The sequence below is a fragment of the Coturnix japonica genome, chromosome 3, assembly GCF_001577835.2.
Source record: "Coturnix japonica isolate 7356 chromosome 3, Coturnix japonica 2.1, whole genome shotgun sequence".
Lineage (NCBI taxonomy): Eukaryota > Metazoa > Chordata > Aves > Galliformes > Phasianidae > Coturnix > Coturnix japonica.
The window spans coordinates 39,735,774-39,755,986 of NC_029518.1; the positions used below are offsets into that span (position 1 = coordinate 39,735,774).

The following is a 20,213-nucleotide window of genomic DNA, read 5'->3' on the forward strand; positions in this document are numbered from 1 at the left end:
CCGAGAACACTATTATGCAGTTAAAACATAGAGGTGCACATGTGAGACATGTTCTTCAGCTCCAACCATAGATGAAATACTGTTCAGATTTTCAATATTTTAGGTGCTGGTTTTACAAAGGCAGGGCCTAGGCCTGCAGGAAATTATGATTCACTGTGCACACCTGCAATAAAAACAAATTTTATGATGTGCTTTCAGTAGTACTGTTTTCATCAGAGTAAAAATTGTGTTTAATAGGTATATATCACAAATGAGAAGTACCATCAATTCAGGTTACAGGGGAGAGAGAAGAGTCCTAAATTTTCCTCACATTATGTTTGTATTTAACTTTATGACCACGTTACTTAACAAACAGTATTGTTCTAAAGGGCTATCTGGAAGAGAAAGAAATTGCAGCTTTTAGGTTTCTGATGTACTGAAACTTCCTAGAAAGAAAAAATAATGTGAGTTTCTTCATATATCACAGAGCTAAAAAGCTTTTGCTTGAACAAGAGCATGACTTCATAAAATTTTTTCCAACTTAAAAAAAACCTGTGGATGGGGTAAGTACAGAAAACTGCTTAATTTGTTTCAGTCTAGCTGGCATTTTTCAACTGGAAAAACCCCTCAAGTTATAGATTGGAAATGAGAATCTTCATTCAACCTTGTACGCTTAGTGTCTCTGCTACAGTTTAACCTAGGTCTAAAATTCATTGACAGCTTCCTTTGTCCAGCAATGGAAAAACCATCTACCATGTTTTCATAAGTAAAATTGAGCTCCCAAAGAGACACAGTGCACGTAAACAGACTCAAAAACTGATAAAGAACCACCTCACTGTATGACACAAATATATATACTACAATTCCTCCCCCAAATGACCGCAAGTTTTAAAAGAATAAGAAAGCATGCTCAGGAGAAAAGGGTCTATAAAAGGCATTTCTCAAAAAAAAGAAAAAAAACCCTTCATTTTTCCACATTTTGCAACTACAAATAATCATAGCACAGACATTTTCTTCTCTGCAAAAAGAGCTGGATGTAGAGATTACTGTAATCTACTGTGTTGCAGACAATAATGTAAATTAATGTCTATTCAAAATTGAATATAGAAACATGATGTTGAAATTGTGTACGTTGAAAAGGGAAATTTCACTAAATCACGTGAGACAACTCCTCAAAAATCAACTTCAAATGCAGAATCCTAAATCCAATATAAGGCAAAACCTCAAAAACATCAGTAAATTATTTTCAAGTTACCAAGTTAATGAAATATAATCTGAACAATTTAAACAGAATAATCAGATAGGCCCATTACATTTTCCTTTGCAGAGTAAAAAAAACCACAGAATATGTCCACTTAAGACTATTCATTGCAGAAAAACATAATCCTCAACTCTAACTCTTACGGAAACTGCAAAACAATAGCTTTGTTATTAGAAACACTGCCAGTGACTGGAGAGTGTGGGAGTTACAACACTCACCTAAAAACTGAAACTGCCTGTCAAACATGCCTAATTACAGGTAGCTATCTAATCCCTGCAGAATATAATCATCTAAATAAAACAGCAAATACTAACAGAACCAGAGAAAAACAAACATGTTAGAAAACACACTCTAAACAGCTGGAAAGGAAAAGCTCATGCCATAAGTAACGCGGACATTAAAGATGTGTCTGAGTAGCTTGTTTGTTTTTTTCTTTTTAACTCCCACTGTAGTCAGGATTAATGAAATGACATTTAAGAGTCAGAAGAATAAAAAGGAAGATGCTTCTTTTTTCTTTGAAGTCAGTAAGGTTCATTGGGAAAAAAACAGCAACAAAACAAACAAGAAAAAGCAGCCCCTAAACAGATGGAAAAACCCTGTTAATTTTTCTTTTTTTTTTTTTTTTTTTCACCTCATCTTTCTCGCCAGATAAACTGGGACATTATCACTGTTTAATACAAGTTTTAATTGAGTACCCTCACTGGTGGGAAGAAAAGAGCGGAACCATACTTTCCATATCAAACAAAGCAGGTAATTAACAGCTATTCTGGCACAATCCCTTATCACCAAAATACACAACGCTGTTAAGTTCCCTCATTGCCAATGCTTTGCTCCAACAAAGGAAAGTTGATGTTTCAGGGTCACATTCACTCTTTTAATACACAGACATAAATTTACTGCTCAGTCAGACACCTATAATTAAACAACAAGAATATAATTCTAATATTCAGACAGGCTTGCATATGAGTGGGATATTTCCCCCTGTAAAGATGATTGCCTTTCATTTTTTGGTTTCAAGTAGCTACAGTTCACTTAGTTTTGATTACATAGCAATTAGATATGCAAATACAAGAGATCTAAAAAAAATGCTTTTTGAAATGTCAGATTGTAAGCAATCATGCTTATTCTTTCCTGCTCTATGCACAAGCTATTCATTAAATAGCTATTGTCTTAAAAGCATTCCAACAGATTGCATTTACCAGAGATGTAGAGGCAAATATGGGAGCGCACATTACCTAGGACATGGCTCATCAAGGAATGAAAAAGATCTAACACTAAATGTAATACGTACATGATAGTGGTTAACTAAGCCAGAACTAAATACAATGTTCTTTGTGCATTTTTCTCACTACTGATACTGACATATAACAGGATATAGAATCATTGTATCTTTGAATTAAAAAAACCTGAAATTATCTTCAAAATTAAAAAAAACAAAAAAACAGTAATTTGTGCATTTAATGACACTGTTTAGGTAATAAATTTCAGAGTCAAATATACAGAATTACTGCATACTATTAATAATTTTTTAAAATACCTGAATATAGAGTTGATACAAAACAACAATGCTAGTACTGATTTGGCAAGAATAACCACTGTAAAGTTCACAAATATGTTCCATTTGAAGTGCAAATTCTTACAATTCCATGCGTCTGGATCACATATGGAAATTTATGTTTTTATTACACATTTCACAGTGCCTTTAGAAAAGGCCTTCTGATCATAGATTAAAACAGGAAAGAATCTGGCAACAGCTCTGAATAGCAGGGACAAGAAAACATACTACAGTGTTAGATGGGACTATCCTATAAGAAACTGTTACTGACAAGTATGGTCTGCCATTGCTATAGCTGAAAGTTTGCTCTTGCAAAACTCTAAGGAAGCAAGAACAGAATGTTATGAAGAACAGGAGTTAGCTTGATTGTTATTTAATATTTATTATTAATGTTTAATAGTAACAATATTGTATTTAAAGTCATTAATATCTTAATTTAACAATGTTAGTTTTAATCAGTATCTCAATTACTTTAATATTAATTTAATATAAATATTTAAAGACAAATAATCTCCAAGCTTACAGAACAAGAAAATCCCTAAACAAGCCTGTGTTTCCTCACAGCCTCACTCAGCTGCGAGGAAATGCAGACTAACAAATGATGATGAAACACTGTTTGTCCTAAAAGCTTAGCTTTCAGATAATCAAAGTAAATCAAATGTTTTTGTAGATGATTTCCATAATTGCTAACCACCCTTCAAGAGGGGTCTGACAAAAACACAGATCTTTCTTCAAGGACAAATTAACAAAGTTACAGAAGATGTCTGATTCAGAAACCTCTTTTAAAAACCTGGGGGGAAAAAATCATAATAAATCAGCTCAACTCTGTAGCCCGCCACAGAAACATTGCTGTAGGCCCTGAAATGTTTCTGAAACTAGAGTTATCCATGCAACATTTACATATCCTCTGTTACATCTTCCTAAGGGTCACTGTAAACAATTGAGCACAAAGGTAAACTGAAATCAGAGAATTGTAGCAGTTAGAAGGGACCTCAGCAGATTGATTCCAACCTTTCTGCTACAGCAGATCCCTATGACCGGCCACAAAAGTAGACAACCAGATGGTTTTTGAATATCTCCGTTGGAGGAGATGTTGGCCATGAGCCAGCGTGAATCTGCTGGTGATCAGAACAGATATGTCCTTCTCTGCAGAGCTCCTTTCCAGCAGGTCAGCCCCTAACCCATACTGATGCATGTGGCTATTCCTCGAGGTGAAAAACTACGCTTGCACCTGTTAAATGTGAACAGGTTCCCTTTCATCTTCATATCATCAGTAAACTTGCTAAGGGTAGACTCTGTCCCTTCATCCAGAAAAAGATGTTGAGCAAGACTGGACCCCGCACCTACCCCTGGGGAACACCAGACTTGCACTGCTAGTGACTACAAGATCTGCCAGTCAGTTCTTAACCCAACTCGCTGTCCACTCATCTATACTGCAGTAAGTTTCCTAACAAGGATATTGTGGGAGATGGTATCAAATGTCTTGCTGAAGTCAAAGGTACACAATCTTAACCTCTAATTTTTACTCATTCCTTTCGTCACATTCACCAATTATCTACAGAAACCTCAATCCAGGTTGGAAAGCAAAATCTCCTTGACCCCTGACCCCTTCAAAAGCTCCTATTGTCACAACTTCTGTTGCTGTAATGTGTGAATTCACAGTAATCTTAACTACTGGGACATGCTTTTTTTTAGGGCTTTTTTTTTTTTTTTTTCCCTGTTCTGTTATGCTCTTTACTTTTAGATGTTCTTCTGCACATCAAGTATTTCTATCTGTTCATTAATTGAACATGAGATTCATGCTCAGCAGAAGTCTGCCATGAATTTCTTAGGCCCCATCTCATCTTTCCAATTGCTTGATTCCCTTATTTGCAACATTAGTTTACCTTCAGTGCTCTCATCATGCTTTACCTTTATGCAACCATGTAACGTTCACAGTAAACAACACTGCAGAGAAGCTTCAGGGCATCTGGTCAAGTTTTCAGGCTAAATGAAGTACCATGGAAATTACCCCCTCCTTTCACTACTCTGTTTCATAAACTATAGGTCTAGTCAGAAGGAGGTCAGCACGAATCAAAACTGGAGAACACAGACACAGAGTACCTCCATAGGAATGTAGGAAATGAATGAGAAAGCAGGGAAAATGAAAACAACTCATGAAACAAGGAACAAGTTCATGAAAGCGACCAAAAAACATTTATGTTGACCTAGTTCAAAACAAAAGGGACAGAAACACTGAAAGACATCTTCAGGAACCAATGAAGACTCAAGAAGAAAAATCTCCTGTAGCTCTTGCTATAAAAATACAACTGTTCCATAAATGAGATTGTTGTCTCCACTGCTGTGTATGTACGTTTGTTCCTCCATGAATCTTAGTTCTTCATATACAAAAAACATTTTAGTACTTTCCAGCAACTCTATAGCAAAAGCACTATACATCTGTACCAATTAAACTTCTTTCTTCTACTGATCCCATCCACTCTCATCAAATTTCATATGTAATTCCATAACATATTTTAATTAAACTAACAAGGAGACAGATATTCTCAGGGCTTTTTCAAAGCCAGAACCTTCCTGTTACATTAGCTGCCAAGTACTCTGTCAGGCACATATGAGTTATTGAAAACTGCCTGAATGAAGTCACTATTCTGCAGATTTTACTTTCAACAACCAAAAATGGCCTAATGTTTTCTTAAATTTAGCTACTGAGGTTAGAAGACAAAATCTTGGTTGTCTTGCAGGCATATAGTACTGAACTGACTTATGACCCAAATTACATTCAATAATTACTTATGGTAATGAATTCATCGAGCAAGCTTGAATACTGTGCATTGTGTCTGTTCCATAACTAGTTTATGGCACTTACTAATTAAATCAGACATTTTACACACAATGTCAGAATCAATCAATTAAGTTAATTGGTCTCCGAGAAGTTCAGTATTAGCCATTGCTGAATTTTATTAACTGTTCCACTTCTGCAAGAGTAAAAACTTCTCCTCTGAAGTGGATAACAGGTTTGCACACCTGGCCTTAACCTGGTTCAGGTTTTCATCCTTTCATGCAGGTAGTCAACGCACAGTCATCAACATTTTTCATCATATATATTTTTAAGATACATTCACAGTATGTATGGAATTCAGTGGGTTCTGTATCCATTAAAACATTTCCCATTTACTGCCCACCAAAACAAAGTGGAAAATGTGCACAGTTCAGCAGATAGAAATTGCCTATTATTCTCAAAGAAGTCCTGAAAAAAAACTTGCAACTGCAGAAACAAATCTAAATCACACTTTTCAGAAAGAGAGAAAGGACCATTCATAACATCTTGTAAATATAGCTGGAGAAACCGCACAGAAAGGACACTGTCCCATTACATACCCATTACTATCTGCAGAGGTAATTAAACTTCACTCATATCCTTAACACACCCCAATGTAAAGCATGTCCAGCAAAAGGGTAGATAGTGATTAAGTTCAGTTTTAATCCAGGTCTAAGCTAGTCAAAAAGCTAACATGATATTAGCAGTTTAAGCAAGAATTACCACCACCTAAAACCAAGTTTCAATGGCAAGCCAATCAAGCATTTCAGAAATTAGGATCTGTGGATGTTTTAAAAAACTTTAACAAAAAAGTTTTTAAAGTTGAAAAAGAATTTCATATCTTATCCTAGTTAGACACTACAGATTGCCCTGTAGCAGGAAGTCCAATTAACATTAGTATTTAGTTTCTGCAATAGCCATACTTTGTTTCTTGCTCACTCTTTTGCCGTACAGCAAAGAGCTTTCCTATCCATCTCAATAAAATTTATGTATCTCAACCTAAGGAGCCATATCCAGGACAGAAAACAAGCACCTGTCTGTCTGAAGCCCAAAACAAAACAGTGAATACCAGGAGCTGTTAAGAACTAATACAGACTCAAGTAAGACTCAGGTAATACATAGGCATGCTTCTTTCCTCACACAACCAAGAAGTTTTGCTTCCATTCCTGCACTTAATAACCCTCCATTCTTTGTGGAGAGACTGAAGAATTTACCAAAGTACCAAACTAAGAATGGCCAACCCCAGAAAGAAGTTCAAATACAGTTAAATGATACTCAGTAAAACAAAAAAAGCAACACATTCAAAATGCAACCCTAAATACAAATTACTTCTGGTAAGCTATACTGTCACTACAGTAATTCTCAAACAAAGCCACTTCATGCTTCCTACCTAACAAAAGCTTAGTACTAATTTTACTGTTTCTACCATGGCACAGATGAAGACGAGTCAATTACCATCCACAGATGTAGAATTTTAATCTATGTAAGAGGGATTTGTTTATACACAGATGTTCAGGCAACAATTCAAGGTTTCTCAGATACGTGTTTTCTTCACAACACTTTGTGCTACTTTTCTCCAGTGTCAAGCTAACTTCCATCTCTTGCCTCTTTATCTGAATGGTTTTTTGTTCACAAGGAATGGATAGAAAAACAAATAAAAATAACACACAATAAAAGCTGACTTTTAGACAAGCGGCCCTTGTGACAGCACTCCTTCAGTTCATTATGCCAGTTATATCCCCAATTATTTCAATAATCAGATCGTTAACTATTTAAGACTACCAGAAAAAAGGCCAGAAACTGGAGCAGAGGAAGTTCTGCACAAACGTGCGCAAGAACTTCTTTATAGTGAGGGTGATGGAGCACTGGAACAGGCTGCCCAGGGAGTTGTGGAGTCTCCTTCTCTGGAGATATTCAAGACCCGCCTGGACGCCTTCCTGTGTGACATGGTGTAGGGAGCCTGCTTTGGCAGGGGGGTTGGACTCAATGATCTCTAGAGATCCCTTCCAGCCCCTACAAGTTTGTGATTCTGTGAAAACTAACTACTCTCAGAACAAAATCATCTGTTATCAAGTTTTGATATCCAACCTAATCATAATAAAAAGCTTCAGATACCTTTCACATTCCACAGGAAAATATGTTCAAAGCTACATCTTTATGTTTATATTCAAACACAATGCTGAAATACATCCATATACTAGTTATATTAAGTAGCCAATAAAAAGCAAAGGTGTATATATAAACCTATCTTAAAGGCTCATTGTAACAGATACCTATCAGTGACATTTCCTGAAAGACTAATACTGTTTTGCAATAATTTTTAAGGCCCCCAGGCACTTAAATTTCTGTCCTTCAAAATAAAATCATTCCGCTCTTGAAAGCAGGAGCATTTCTCAGACTGTTAAACAAAAAGACTTGCACAACAAATTGCCTCAAATAAGAAGCATTTGTCAAATCTCACAGAAAACTCAAAGAAAGCATTTTCTCCTTGTACTATTCACATTCTCATAAGCTAATTGCACCTACAAGCCCATTCTTCACTTCCTGTCAATTCTGAAAGCAAAGAGGTATGCAAACAAAACCACAAAGGTAATGCAGTCTAAAGAGAACCTGGACTACAAAACCCTGTAATAATACTTAAACAGGGTCAGCTTCTGTTAGCAATAATCCAAAAAATTATGTCTTCAATGCCAATTTCCCTTTGAATATCCTGAAGGAAAAGTACTATTTTTTAGTTATCCCTCAGCATTTAATTATCTTATGTAATATATGTAATAAGTCAGTAACTTGCTAAGAGCAATTTTTTTTTTTCTTTTTTGTGATGACTTTTTTTTCCCCTAATGCTATTAGTTAATAGTGCAAACACTTATCTCTTACCAGATGGTCACTACCTCCAGACTGCCTGGGATCTAATTCATGACACTTACATTTTGTGGGTGAAAAGGGAGAGGAGAAAAAAAAAAAAAAAAGCCATGCTTCAGCAACTCTTTTATAATTAAAAACTTCAGCTTTACAACAACTCCTGAATTGAAAGTAAGTGGCTATAAATGCAATACAAGTTTCTAAATTGGAATAGAAAAGCTTATTTTCTGAGATATTTAGTACTGAAAAAAAAAAACCAAACCCTAGGTCACAAATAGTATCATATCTTTCAGAATGAATTTCTAGAAAGTTACCTTCAGCTTCAATATATTTTAAACAGATTTGGACTATAAGAGGATTTTTTCCTCCATCAGCTATACAAATTAATATACTATTTTAATATATCTTAAAATTAATATACACAGTTTAGTACAGCAGATTCTTTTCTGCAGTTATAGTATGCTCAACAGCTAAGTTCAGTTACACCTTTATACAAATATGAACTTTTTCTTCAAGTTAGCTTAAAAGGTCAATTTATTACATAGCTTCAAAATTAAGTATGAATAAAGTTTCCCAAATTTGATAGATCAGGATAACAACACAAAGGTATGCATACTAACAAGAAAATATATTTACATGATATTTCACTCTGTGTTGTTAGATATTAGACTTATTAGTTATTACTCTCAAAATTGCATTCTGGATGCAGTAAGCCTTTTTTTTAATGAATAATAAATATATATTCATATAATATATATTATATGTAATAATATATATTACTTTCACCTGGAGAAAGTAGATCCAGTAAAATCTCAGCCTTAGCTGAACAGCTTATTCAAACAACAACTTTTAGTGTATAGCCATGCAAACTGGTTACAGTCACTGGTTATTGTTATCATCAGCTTGGTACTCAATGCTATTGACAAGCTGCAGATTTAACACGCAACAAAAATTAACAAACCATGATCCACAAAATGCAACATGCTGGACGACCAGATGACACTGCCACTGTCAGGGAGTTTTATGAAGCAGAAATCAAACAATTTTAACAAATGGCATCCTCAACAATAAGTATCTATGAAAGCCTGACAGTTAACAAACAGTTCAAAAGGCAAAAGCAAGCAACTGACCTCCAGAAATGTCATTCATGTAAAAAAATACAATTTTTTTTATTTTTCATGAAAAGACAGTAATTCTATGCTCAGAAATGGAAGCTGTTTTCTTATTTATTTTGACTTCATCACATACTTCTGTCATCAATCCTATAAAGAATTTTAATATATATATATTTAACTATTCCTAGTTGTATAGAGAAGTACTCAAAAAACACCTTCACAGCTAGTGGTAGATTTTCTTATTGAAACTGCCATGATTTCTTAACACAGATATATTAAATTGTCAAACCGCAGCAGCATGCTTATGTGTAAAGGCAGCTTCTAGAGTCAACAGGCCTGAACCACACAATTTGTTCCCACAAGACATGAATAATGATGGCTGGTTAGACTCTCAATCTGAAACACTGAATATCTTTAGCATACTGTAAAGTTGTTCAATTTCAACATAAATGCCAACACCATAGCTTTATTTGTAAACATAACACTTTTTTTTCACAGAAGGCAGAAGTTGAGCATCCTATCAGGACTGTAGTAAAAAATTTTAATTAACGAGACATAGAAGTGCTTAGAGTCAATAACTACACTTTATTTAAATTAAACTGATCTGAAGACGTTTAACTGGAAATCAGAGTGTATCTGATGGTATTTCCAAGACTAAGAGGTATTAAAACATCACAGATACGTAGTAACTCAATTCTATAGGGCAAGTAGACATAGACATTACAAAGCAGGTAAATTCTTCTACTCTTAAATCTTTTCCTCAAACTTTGTATTGTCACCACAGATAACTTCTAATTCATTTTCAGCCTTATTGTGAAAGAAAGCTTTAGAGTCCAAGACTGACATATGTATTTACTTGACAACTCTTATCAAAGGTGATCTGCCAAAGTTCAAGATTGGTACTAACCAAGAGCTTGTCTTTCCTGACACCTCACATAATTTCAGCTTGAAAAGCAAACACCAATACATGAACAAGTGTGCTGCAGCTCAGGAACAACACATCAGCTCACCAAATAATCAAACTACAGAGGGGAGAGCAAGAGATCTGAACCTGCTGCAATGGATAAAACCAACAAGTTCCTTAATTTTGTAACTGCATAGATGTCTACCTTCCTCTTTGAAATAGCCAACTGTAGGAACAAAAATAATTTCTATTAAGATGCTTCTTTCTGAAGGGAAAACAATATCTCCTTGTACGATGTTATAGAGGAGTTCCTTGATTAAAAGCTGGAAAGAAACAGGAAAAACACGTAATCAACCACAGCTGGCACAATCCAGTAGCCTGATGCTACTGGGCTGAATACCCCTCTCAATGAGATAATGGCAGTCAGTGAGAAAAGAGAGCACAGACATGACTCCCTACATGCTTGCATCAGTGTACATCTCATGGAATGTATGTACAGCCAATAAGCTGATGAAAAAAACGTTTTACTTATCCATAAATGGTCAGGCTTCCCTTCTATCAAAACATCAATCTTTTATTGGTGTTGCAATTACTATTATTCTCCACTATTGGAGTGAACATTAGCATTTTCTTCCTCACTACAGAGAGGGTACAGGCATAAGAAAAAAAAAAGCATTGTTCTTAATAAAACCACACATTCATTAATTTTCAATGAATGCTTGCAACCCCTTTCCCCTTCTCTATAATATCCTTCAAGCACCTCCAGGTTCTAATAAAAATATGCTTGGTAATTAAAGTTGGTTTATTATTATTATTATTTTTTAATTTGTCTAAAGCTGCCTAGGGAGATGTTCTGATCATCAGCCGAACATTGGATACAAGCATTTTGACGATTTCACCTGTCTTCTGTGGGAAATATGTCAGCAAGTTTTAAGACCTGATGTTAGTTCAAGTGATTCAGCCATGTGATTAAGACTTTCAATTAATTACTTCTGTTCACAGGCTCACACAGACTAAAACTTTCTAGAGAACAACACAGGGTGGTTTTGTTGTGCAGCACTATTTATCACTGCCAGTCTTTCCTTATTTTCTCCTTGAATCTCCAGCCACCAGCAACAACAAAAAAAATAGAAGAAAACAGATGGATTCCATGCAAGATCCAATAAGGCTTCTACTATAACTAGCACCAGGATATCAGGTTTGTAGGTTTGAAATACACATAGGAAATAATAATAATAAAAAATAACCTTCAGCTCTGATCTAGAAATTTCTCAGCAACTCCATCAAAAACTGGAAAAAAATCTGAATATTTCCCTTCTATAAACAATTGGCACTAATTGCCAAACAACTTGGACATCTTGCACTGCAAATCTAGAGAATTCATCTGTAATCACAATTCATTAGGAAGAGACATAAGAACAAATAGCATGACAAGTACTTACTCTCCAAATTGATAAGTGTCACCATTTCTTACTTTATCCTGTTTGTGAACATCATGTCTTGAATTTCAATTCTTTATTTTTAGAGGAAACACCTTACTGAGGAACAGGATGCATCACAAACTACATTATAATAAATGATTAAGAAATATTTCTTACTGCAGCAACAACGTCAGTGTACACAATATAGAAAAAAAAAGTCACTATTTGAATGAAGATGGTAAACTACCGCCTAATATTAATACAGGATAGCAAAAGATCTAAAAACAAGATCACAAATGGATGATATGGAAATATGTTTTGTCAAGAAAACTTCTTTGCACTGATTGTTGTTTGGTATTCAATCAACATTAAACTGTTATTGTAATAATTAAATGAATATATTATTCAAATACTTTATATGTCATTAGATATTCAACACACACCTCAACGGTCGAGTACTCTGCACTCCAAAAATATCAGACAATAGATAACTTAGAGAAGGTAACAGCTTACAGCTTCTCCTGTTCAATTTGTAAACAACCAACATAAGACATTGCTTCTTACATCCCATGAACGATTCATTGTCTGAAGTGCCGAAACACCTTTCTGTTCAACCTACATAAAGACTTATAGACATTAAAGCACTGAGTAGATCTGTCTATATTACTTCATGGGTACAAACTTCTAGCTGGTGCAACTGCAACCAGTCCCTGAGACAGCTTTCAATTTCTTACTGGCCTTAAACAAAACACAAAACAAAGCATGTAAGTGGACCCATACTCAGAAAGAGTTCCCAGGTCCTTTATGCTTTTTCTTAAAAACAAAACTCACATTAACTATTATTAGGAGTAGCCATTTAAAAAAACGGTGGGAAGAGTGTGGGAAATGACCCGAAAGATACCACTTCCACAATATGTAAAACTGCCCAAACTACTCTCTACAGGAAAGGATGGTCTCTGAAGCACAGAGGTAGGAGGGAGATCATGGACATTAAATGTAACAGCAGTCTGGACACTGTCCTGACCAACCTATCCCAGGCAACCTTGCTTGAGTAGAGACATTAAGACAAGATAACATCTGGAGGCTAGAATAAGAGGAAACAGTCTGCAGTTGTGCATGGAAAGCACAACTTGGATGGGGCACTAGGAAGAATTTCAAGAATTCTACAACTCCATAGCAGAGAATTACTGTTTACATCTATCTGAAATGTAAGTATGTTCACTACAAGGTATTATTTCAAGACCATTAAGTTTGGGTTTTATGAAGAACTGATGCCTAAATGTTTTAGTTTATAATATCTACAAGTATAAGTGAACCAGAATTTTTTTTAATTAAATATATATATATATAATCTATTTCCTGATAAACTTTCTCAGTCTTAAAATTTTCCCTCCAAAAACAGAGGAGCAACAATAAATATACATCACTTATGAGCAGAATTTAAGAACCCTCTTATTGATAAATATGTAATGTCTTTTAAAATCTATGTGAATAGGAAAAAAAAAGTATAAACCAATAAGTAGACCTTTCCCTCTCATTGCAGTATATGACCTATAATACCCTCCAATTGTAGGGAAACATATTTTAAAACCCTTCAAATTCTACTATCCATTCACAATTCAAAGCGCCAAAATAATAGGGTTAGTTTGTATGTTAGATCTCCATTCAAAAAAAGAGCTGGAAAGAATTCCGGAGGAGAAACAGAATGTTAAAAAAAAATTTAAAAATCCTTCAACTTCTTTATAGATCAAACATAATTTAAAACAGTATCACCAAAATTTCCCTGATGAGAGTAAACATTTGCTCAAAAGCTAGCAATCTAAATGCCTAACATAACTATAGTGGAATAACAGAAATGTAGGTCAAAGTATTACAACAGATTATGAAAACATGAAGTAACACATGAAGTTTGAAAGTCGTGATTATAAGTCCTGGAAAGCCAGAGGTTTCTAAGTGGGCATTTTAAATGGTTCTAACTGTTCCATGTTACATTTATATGAATACACTGTATTATGTGACTAATGAGAAAATGTTTCCTTAGGAAAGAACTTTAAGAATTAATATTTATTGGAACAAATAGAAGTCATCATACTAATTGTACATCTCAAAACTGAATTGGTGATACTGAGGCAACTTCAGCACTAACAACCAGAGGGAAGGGGAAATAGCTACAACATAAAACTGTAAATAGAAATAACTTCCAGGAGCCAACATCACAATAACTTAGCATTCACAATGACTATCCTGAAAAGTACAGCTAATTACACAGAGCAGATATAGAAGGGCTGCTTCAAAGGTAACGCTTCCTATTTTATTGTGATGGCCCAGGATGTCAGAGGTGGATGTTGATGGTATGGCAGCAGAGTCCGAACCTTCTCACAAATATCCCATCACATTTTGTTGTCATGCAACAGATGGCAGCAGATGGGCAGGCCAACAAAATAGCGTCTGACACTGAAGTGCATATGAAGCAAAGGTGTACCGTTGAATTCCTTCACGCTGAACAAAACTGTACGTTTACATTCATCAATCCTTGCTAAACGTTTATGGAGACCAAACAGTGGCCGTGAGCTTTGAGGTGGCAAGTGATGCACATCAGCAAAAGCAATATGAAAGACAAACTATATTCCAGATGACTGTGCACAGCTGTCACCATAAAACAAAGAGCATCTCCATCAGCTCATCCGCATGAATTGGAAGATCACAAAAAGGGATCTGTGTATGAAGCTCAATATCAGCTTCAATGTATTAGAAATGATAATGGCAATACTAGAATATCAGTGTTTGCCAGGTGGCTCTCATAAGTGTTCACACGGTAACAGAAAGAACACTGCATGCAAGTTTACCAGGAACTATTGAATCAATATGAAGCGGAAGGTGACAGTTCCTGGGATCACATCATTAGCAAGGATAAAATATGGTGTCACCACTAGAAGCCCAAGTTAAAATGGCAGTCTGCTGGTTGGCGACGTGAATTCTCCAACAAATAAAAAGTTTAAGAGACAGCCAGCAGTGGGCTAAGTGATATGCACTGTCTTTTGGGATAAGAAAGCGATGATCCTTCTTGATTTCTTAGAACCCAGACAAACCATCAGCTCTGACTGCTACAACACAATGCTAAGTTGAAAGCTCAAACTTCCATATTTAGACCAGAGAAGAAACTTTTTCTCTTGCAGCTTGACAATGCCAGACTCCATACCAGTCTGGAGACCATGGAACACACTGCCAATCTTGGCTGGACCGTCCTATCACACCCACAGTATAGTCTGGATTTTGAATCTCCTGATTTTAATCTGTTTCGGTCAACCAAAGATGGACTGTACGGGCAAAATTTTCCTAGCAACAGTGCATAACAAAACAGCCCCGAAACAGTGGGTCACCTCAGTTGGTGCCAATAGTTTTGAGTGCGGCATTCAGGCTCTTGTTCATTGCTGCCAAAAATGCAGCGCTAAAGGTGGCGACTATGTTGAATAGAACTGTTTTGTAGTTGAGAATTTTATCTGTCAAACAGCATCATTGTGCTCTTTGCAAATGTTTGTAGATCCCACGGAACTAAACAGGAGGAATTACTTTCGCAGCCACCTACGTAAACTGCAGAACAGGGCAACGAACAGCCTAAAACATATCCCAGTTCTACTTTAACACAAAAAAAATTCAGAAATACAGTGTTTCTTCGCTCGTTCAGACAAAACCCACTGCCATAAACACATTTAATGTACTTTCTAATCCACATACTTGCACTAACCACTCCTTTGGTACTCCAGGAGAAGAAAGTTCTTAATGACACCTGTAATATTAATAGCTCTTCCTTAAATAAATGTATTTAACTTGAATTTTAACTTTGCCTCATGAAACATCTGACACTGGTCATTACTGAAGAGAGCCTTACCAGCTAGACTCCCAGCTGTACCACTATGTTGCATGCATATTGAACTTCTTCAAAGTCGGTTATGTTAACCAGTAAGTCTGTAAAAACCACTAAGTAATTAAGCACGCTGAATAAAAACAAACAAAAAAATAAGATGAATAAGAGAAGCGTGGTCCCATGTCAAGAAAGAAACTTACATATGAAACTCTGTGACTTTTGAAGAGCTTACCTTCTTTTTGTCTCTCATTGAGCCCTTCCCTCGGACCATTATCTTGCATCCTGTTTCCGCCTCAAGCTGTTTAGCTGTTAGTCCTCTGGGCCCAAGGATTCTTCCGACAAAGTTAAACTGGAAGAAAAACAAGAAGTATTTCTATAAGACAAAGTAAACAAATTTAATATAAAGACGTATTTCCATCTCTAAAACATCACAAATATTGTTTGTTTGCTTTTTTAAGTCAATTTAGAACTACACACTAAATTCCTGAGGCGAAAGAATGAGGTAAGTATAGCTTTTATATATTAAATGCCTAGGCAATCCCAACTGTGGAAGATAAGGATTTCAGGTGAAAATAGGCTTTTAAGTTTAATCTCACAGACCACGGTAGTGATACTCTTAACTTCTACTACATTAAATGCAATGAACTCTTACACAAAATACATACATACATAGTCTTTATTAGGCTAACAATGTGCATCACATACAGGAAGCAATTTCTGATTGCATGACCAGACACTCACAGAACATCTGTGTGGTTGAACTATTATGTTGCCAGGTGTATGTTCAGTCTCATGAAGGCACCACAAAGCTTTTTCTTAACAGGTCTCTTGGTCTAGCCTTGCTTTGCTCCCTACATTCAGCTAAGAAGCATCCAGAAAAAGTGTGTCTTTTTTTTTGCTCTTCCATACTTTTTGACTGGGGTCTACCTGGCCGGCACACTGCCAGCTGGCCACCCAATCATCAACAGAAATTGAAGTATTTTCCAAAACAAACACTTCTCAACATTTCCTTTAGCTAAGCAAACAAATGAAACAACAAGTTTAATGTAACACCGTTACATTAAAAAGGCAGATAAAACAGGGTTTCTTGAAGCAGGTTGCTGGGACATAGTAGTATTTCAGTTGAGATCTCAACAAAATTAAGTTACTCAGAACAATCATATTTAACAAACATTTCTATTATCACATCACAGATGACCAGAAACCCTTCTCCATCCCTGAAAATTTCAACTCTTGTGTTTGGCCCAATACTTGTTGATTCCAAATGCTGTTCTTCATTACTTTTGCCTTGTCAACTTTCCTCAGGTTTGTACCCATATGCAACTCTCCAACACTACATTATTCTTCATTTACACAGAGAATTCCACATTGATGACATCAGGAACACTAGTTTTGAATTTCAGTTGTCTTCAGAAGTACCTGGCATGACACTTTCTAAGCTTATTTTCTACTCCACTAAGAATGTTACTCCCAAACAAGGGACGAGACTCCATTTGAGATGGAACATCAGTTGATTCTATCATCACTAGTAATCTGATAATACGGTTTAAGTGAGTTGTTATTTTAACAAATGATTCTCAAGTCTTTTGTACTAACAGCTCACTGTCAACATTCAATTCCTCAAAGTGTCATATTAAAGCTTTAGCTGAGAGCTCCACAGGAAAAAGCATTAACAAAATTTCTGAAGAGACTAGGTACAGGTAGACGACTACCAAACCACAGCTGAGAAAACAGTACAGATTAAGCCTTCTAGTTAGTACCAAAAGATTTATCAGAATCCAGCTGTATCTGTATCTACTGCTTCTCTTACCTGCCACGTAGCGGTAAACTTTGTTAGAAACAGATACGTTGGACAAAATCAAAGAACTGTTTCAATCACATTTTAACTCAGGATTTCTCATGCTTTTTTCCCCGATCTCTCACCCAACTGCACTTTTCCTTACCACCTTCCTTCTCCACCATCTTCAAAATACAAATCTGTGTTTAAGAACACTGGTTATTCTAATACTGCATGATGTCTAAATTTGGAATACTCCCTATAGCTTCATTCTCACACTGGATTTGTCCAGTCCTCCAGAGATCACCATACTCCTAGTGAATTAATAAGAAATAAATATCAGTGGTTCACAAAGTGCTTTGATCAATTTAAGATGACTAGACTGCACTACAACGAATGCATTTAGTTAATGCCTGTTAGAATGAGAGTGTGTTAGAAAATGAAGTAGAACTATCCTGTGCTAAGATTAACTGCTTCCACATAAAAAATACCCAAGCAACAAGCAACCAAATTCTTTCTTTCAATAAATTATTCACTCTGTTCTTAACAAGTCTATACTGAACTTCTATATAACCACTTCTACTCACAGTATAAGTATATATATCTTCGTAATCATTTTCCTATGTTTTTGTTTTGTTTTTTGAAGAGTAGAACAAAATTATTTTTTATCATGTTCTCAAATCTTCCTATGCAAACTCAGCATCAGAACTCAGTACTAGAATTCCAATTCTGTGACATGTATAAGTACGAATGTATCTTATGTGTCACTTAAATTTTCAAGTAGAGTCAAACACATTAGGAAAAGAATAAGGGCTGCTCTGAATCCCAGTGTTCGGACCTAGTCCAGGATCTTAATGATCGCTGTGCAGTAACACACACTCCCAGAAGCTGACAAAATTTCAGTCCTATTCAACAAGTTGACTCAATCAGAAACCCTCCGACAAAAAAGTCTTATATGTCTTATATATAGAGCAACTATTACCTAAGAAAACCAATGGCTTTCAAATTGCTTCCATGCCTCATCAGCTTCTACATTAGAACAAAAGGAAAACAAGAACAAACTATGCTAGAATTCAAAGCTGCTGATTAATGAAAGCTTTCACAGACAGAAGCATGACTAATTTTAACAGTGTACAAGAACGCAAAACTTAAGAAACATGTTACCATGTTTTTTGTATTTTGTGTTTTCCCTTCACTCCTGAAAGTAAGTTATGAAGATCTAGTTTATCTGATTAAATACACACACACACATATATATATATATATATATATTTGGAAAATATTTTGAAAAGGTTTGGATTAAAATAAACAAATCTCACAAGAGAAATAGCATATGAACATGCATTTGGTTAGACAACTAATTTGCTCAATTAGAAACTAATTTATTCTACCATTTTATTATTACAAGTGTTCCATGATTTACTATACATGGCATTTAAAGAGTTGTTAAAGTCTATTCCAATTTTAAGTAAACTGAAAAATGCCTTTGCAAGTTTATTTGCGCCACAGATATAATACGCTGAGTATGAACACTTTGCACTCAGACTAAATGTTAAGTAAAATATCAGTGGTACCTCACAATAGAAGATGTTCTATATTGACATTAACTAAGAATAGGCAAAATTACAATTATTCTTGAGTACTTATTTGTATGTATGGTTTTACTGAAGAAAAGTAGTCTATGCATTTAACTGAAACAGATTAATATGCGTACCTATCTTCTACTGCATTATTTCCAATTTAAAAAATAGCAACATACTGACACAAAACTTACAAGAAATAAAAGTCTTTGCATCAATCAGAAGATGATGTTCTAAGTCATGACAGTACTATGACAGCACTATGACAGTATTTCTGCAAATTTTGAAGATAGCTTCCACTACATTTTTAGATCATCTTAAAATAAAAGCACAGTTTAAAACAAAAAATAACAGCCATGTAGCTATGTAAACTGTAACTATGTAAAACTGCTTGAAATATTGGGAAACTACAGCATATTAAATATTAAGAAGGTAAGATTTTACACTTTGAGCTCTGTAGTATTTTTAGTAAAGAAAACAGGACACGTGGTATAACCTGATGCTTGGAGATCTATTAGAAAATATTAAATGCTATATAGGACAGTAGAAAAACATAAACATGCAATTTATTCTACTTTACAATGTGCTTTCTAGTTACAGTATTTTCCAATGTTTATTCAATTAACTTATCATAAGCAAATACCCATTCTCAAAGTGACAACTTTATCACAAGTGTATACTGACAATATAGAAGCTCTAGTGATATAAATATATTTATACATTTATATACTTATATAAATTTATATACTTATATACTTATATAAATATATAAATAAAAATAATATTTTTATATTTACACACACTCATACAAAGACTCTTAGAAGTACTAACATTGTAGCTAAAAAATTCCTGTATTCAGAATCACCATGAGAGAATGACAAAGCCTTCTAGTTCAAATTTACATCCCTCCCTCCCATTTTTTCCTTTCACAAAAAATATTGTATCAAAATACTCCAAGTTACGGATGCCACCTCATCCCACACAGATTATACAGCCACATTTTTGATAGTCGTTGGTTAAGAAAGTGCCTCTTCCTGTGCATAGAAAGACACTTCATGCCTTCCTATTTGCGATGA

The 20,213-nt window shown here is 35.1% G+C and overlaps 1 protein-coding gene across 11 annotated transcripts in view; it reads right to left on the reverse strand.

Moving 5' to 3' along the window:
* The window catches only part of QKI (QKI, KH domain containing RNA binding), a 138,069-nt gene that overhangs the window by 67,581 nt on the left and 50,275 nt on the right, over positions 1-20,213 (reverse strand). For all 11 annotated transcript variants that reach the window (XM_015858036.2, XM_015858029.2, XM_015858030.2 and 8 more), the window contains exon 3: positions 16,013-16,129. In XM_015858036.2, coding sequence (XP_015713522.1) covers positions 16,013-16,129 — 117 coding nt within the window. The remainder of the gene's footprint in view (positions 1-16,012; positions 16,130-20,213) is intronic.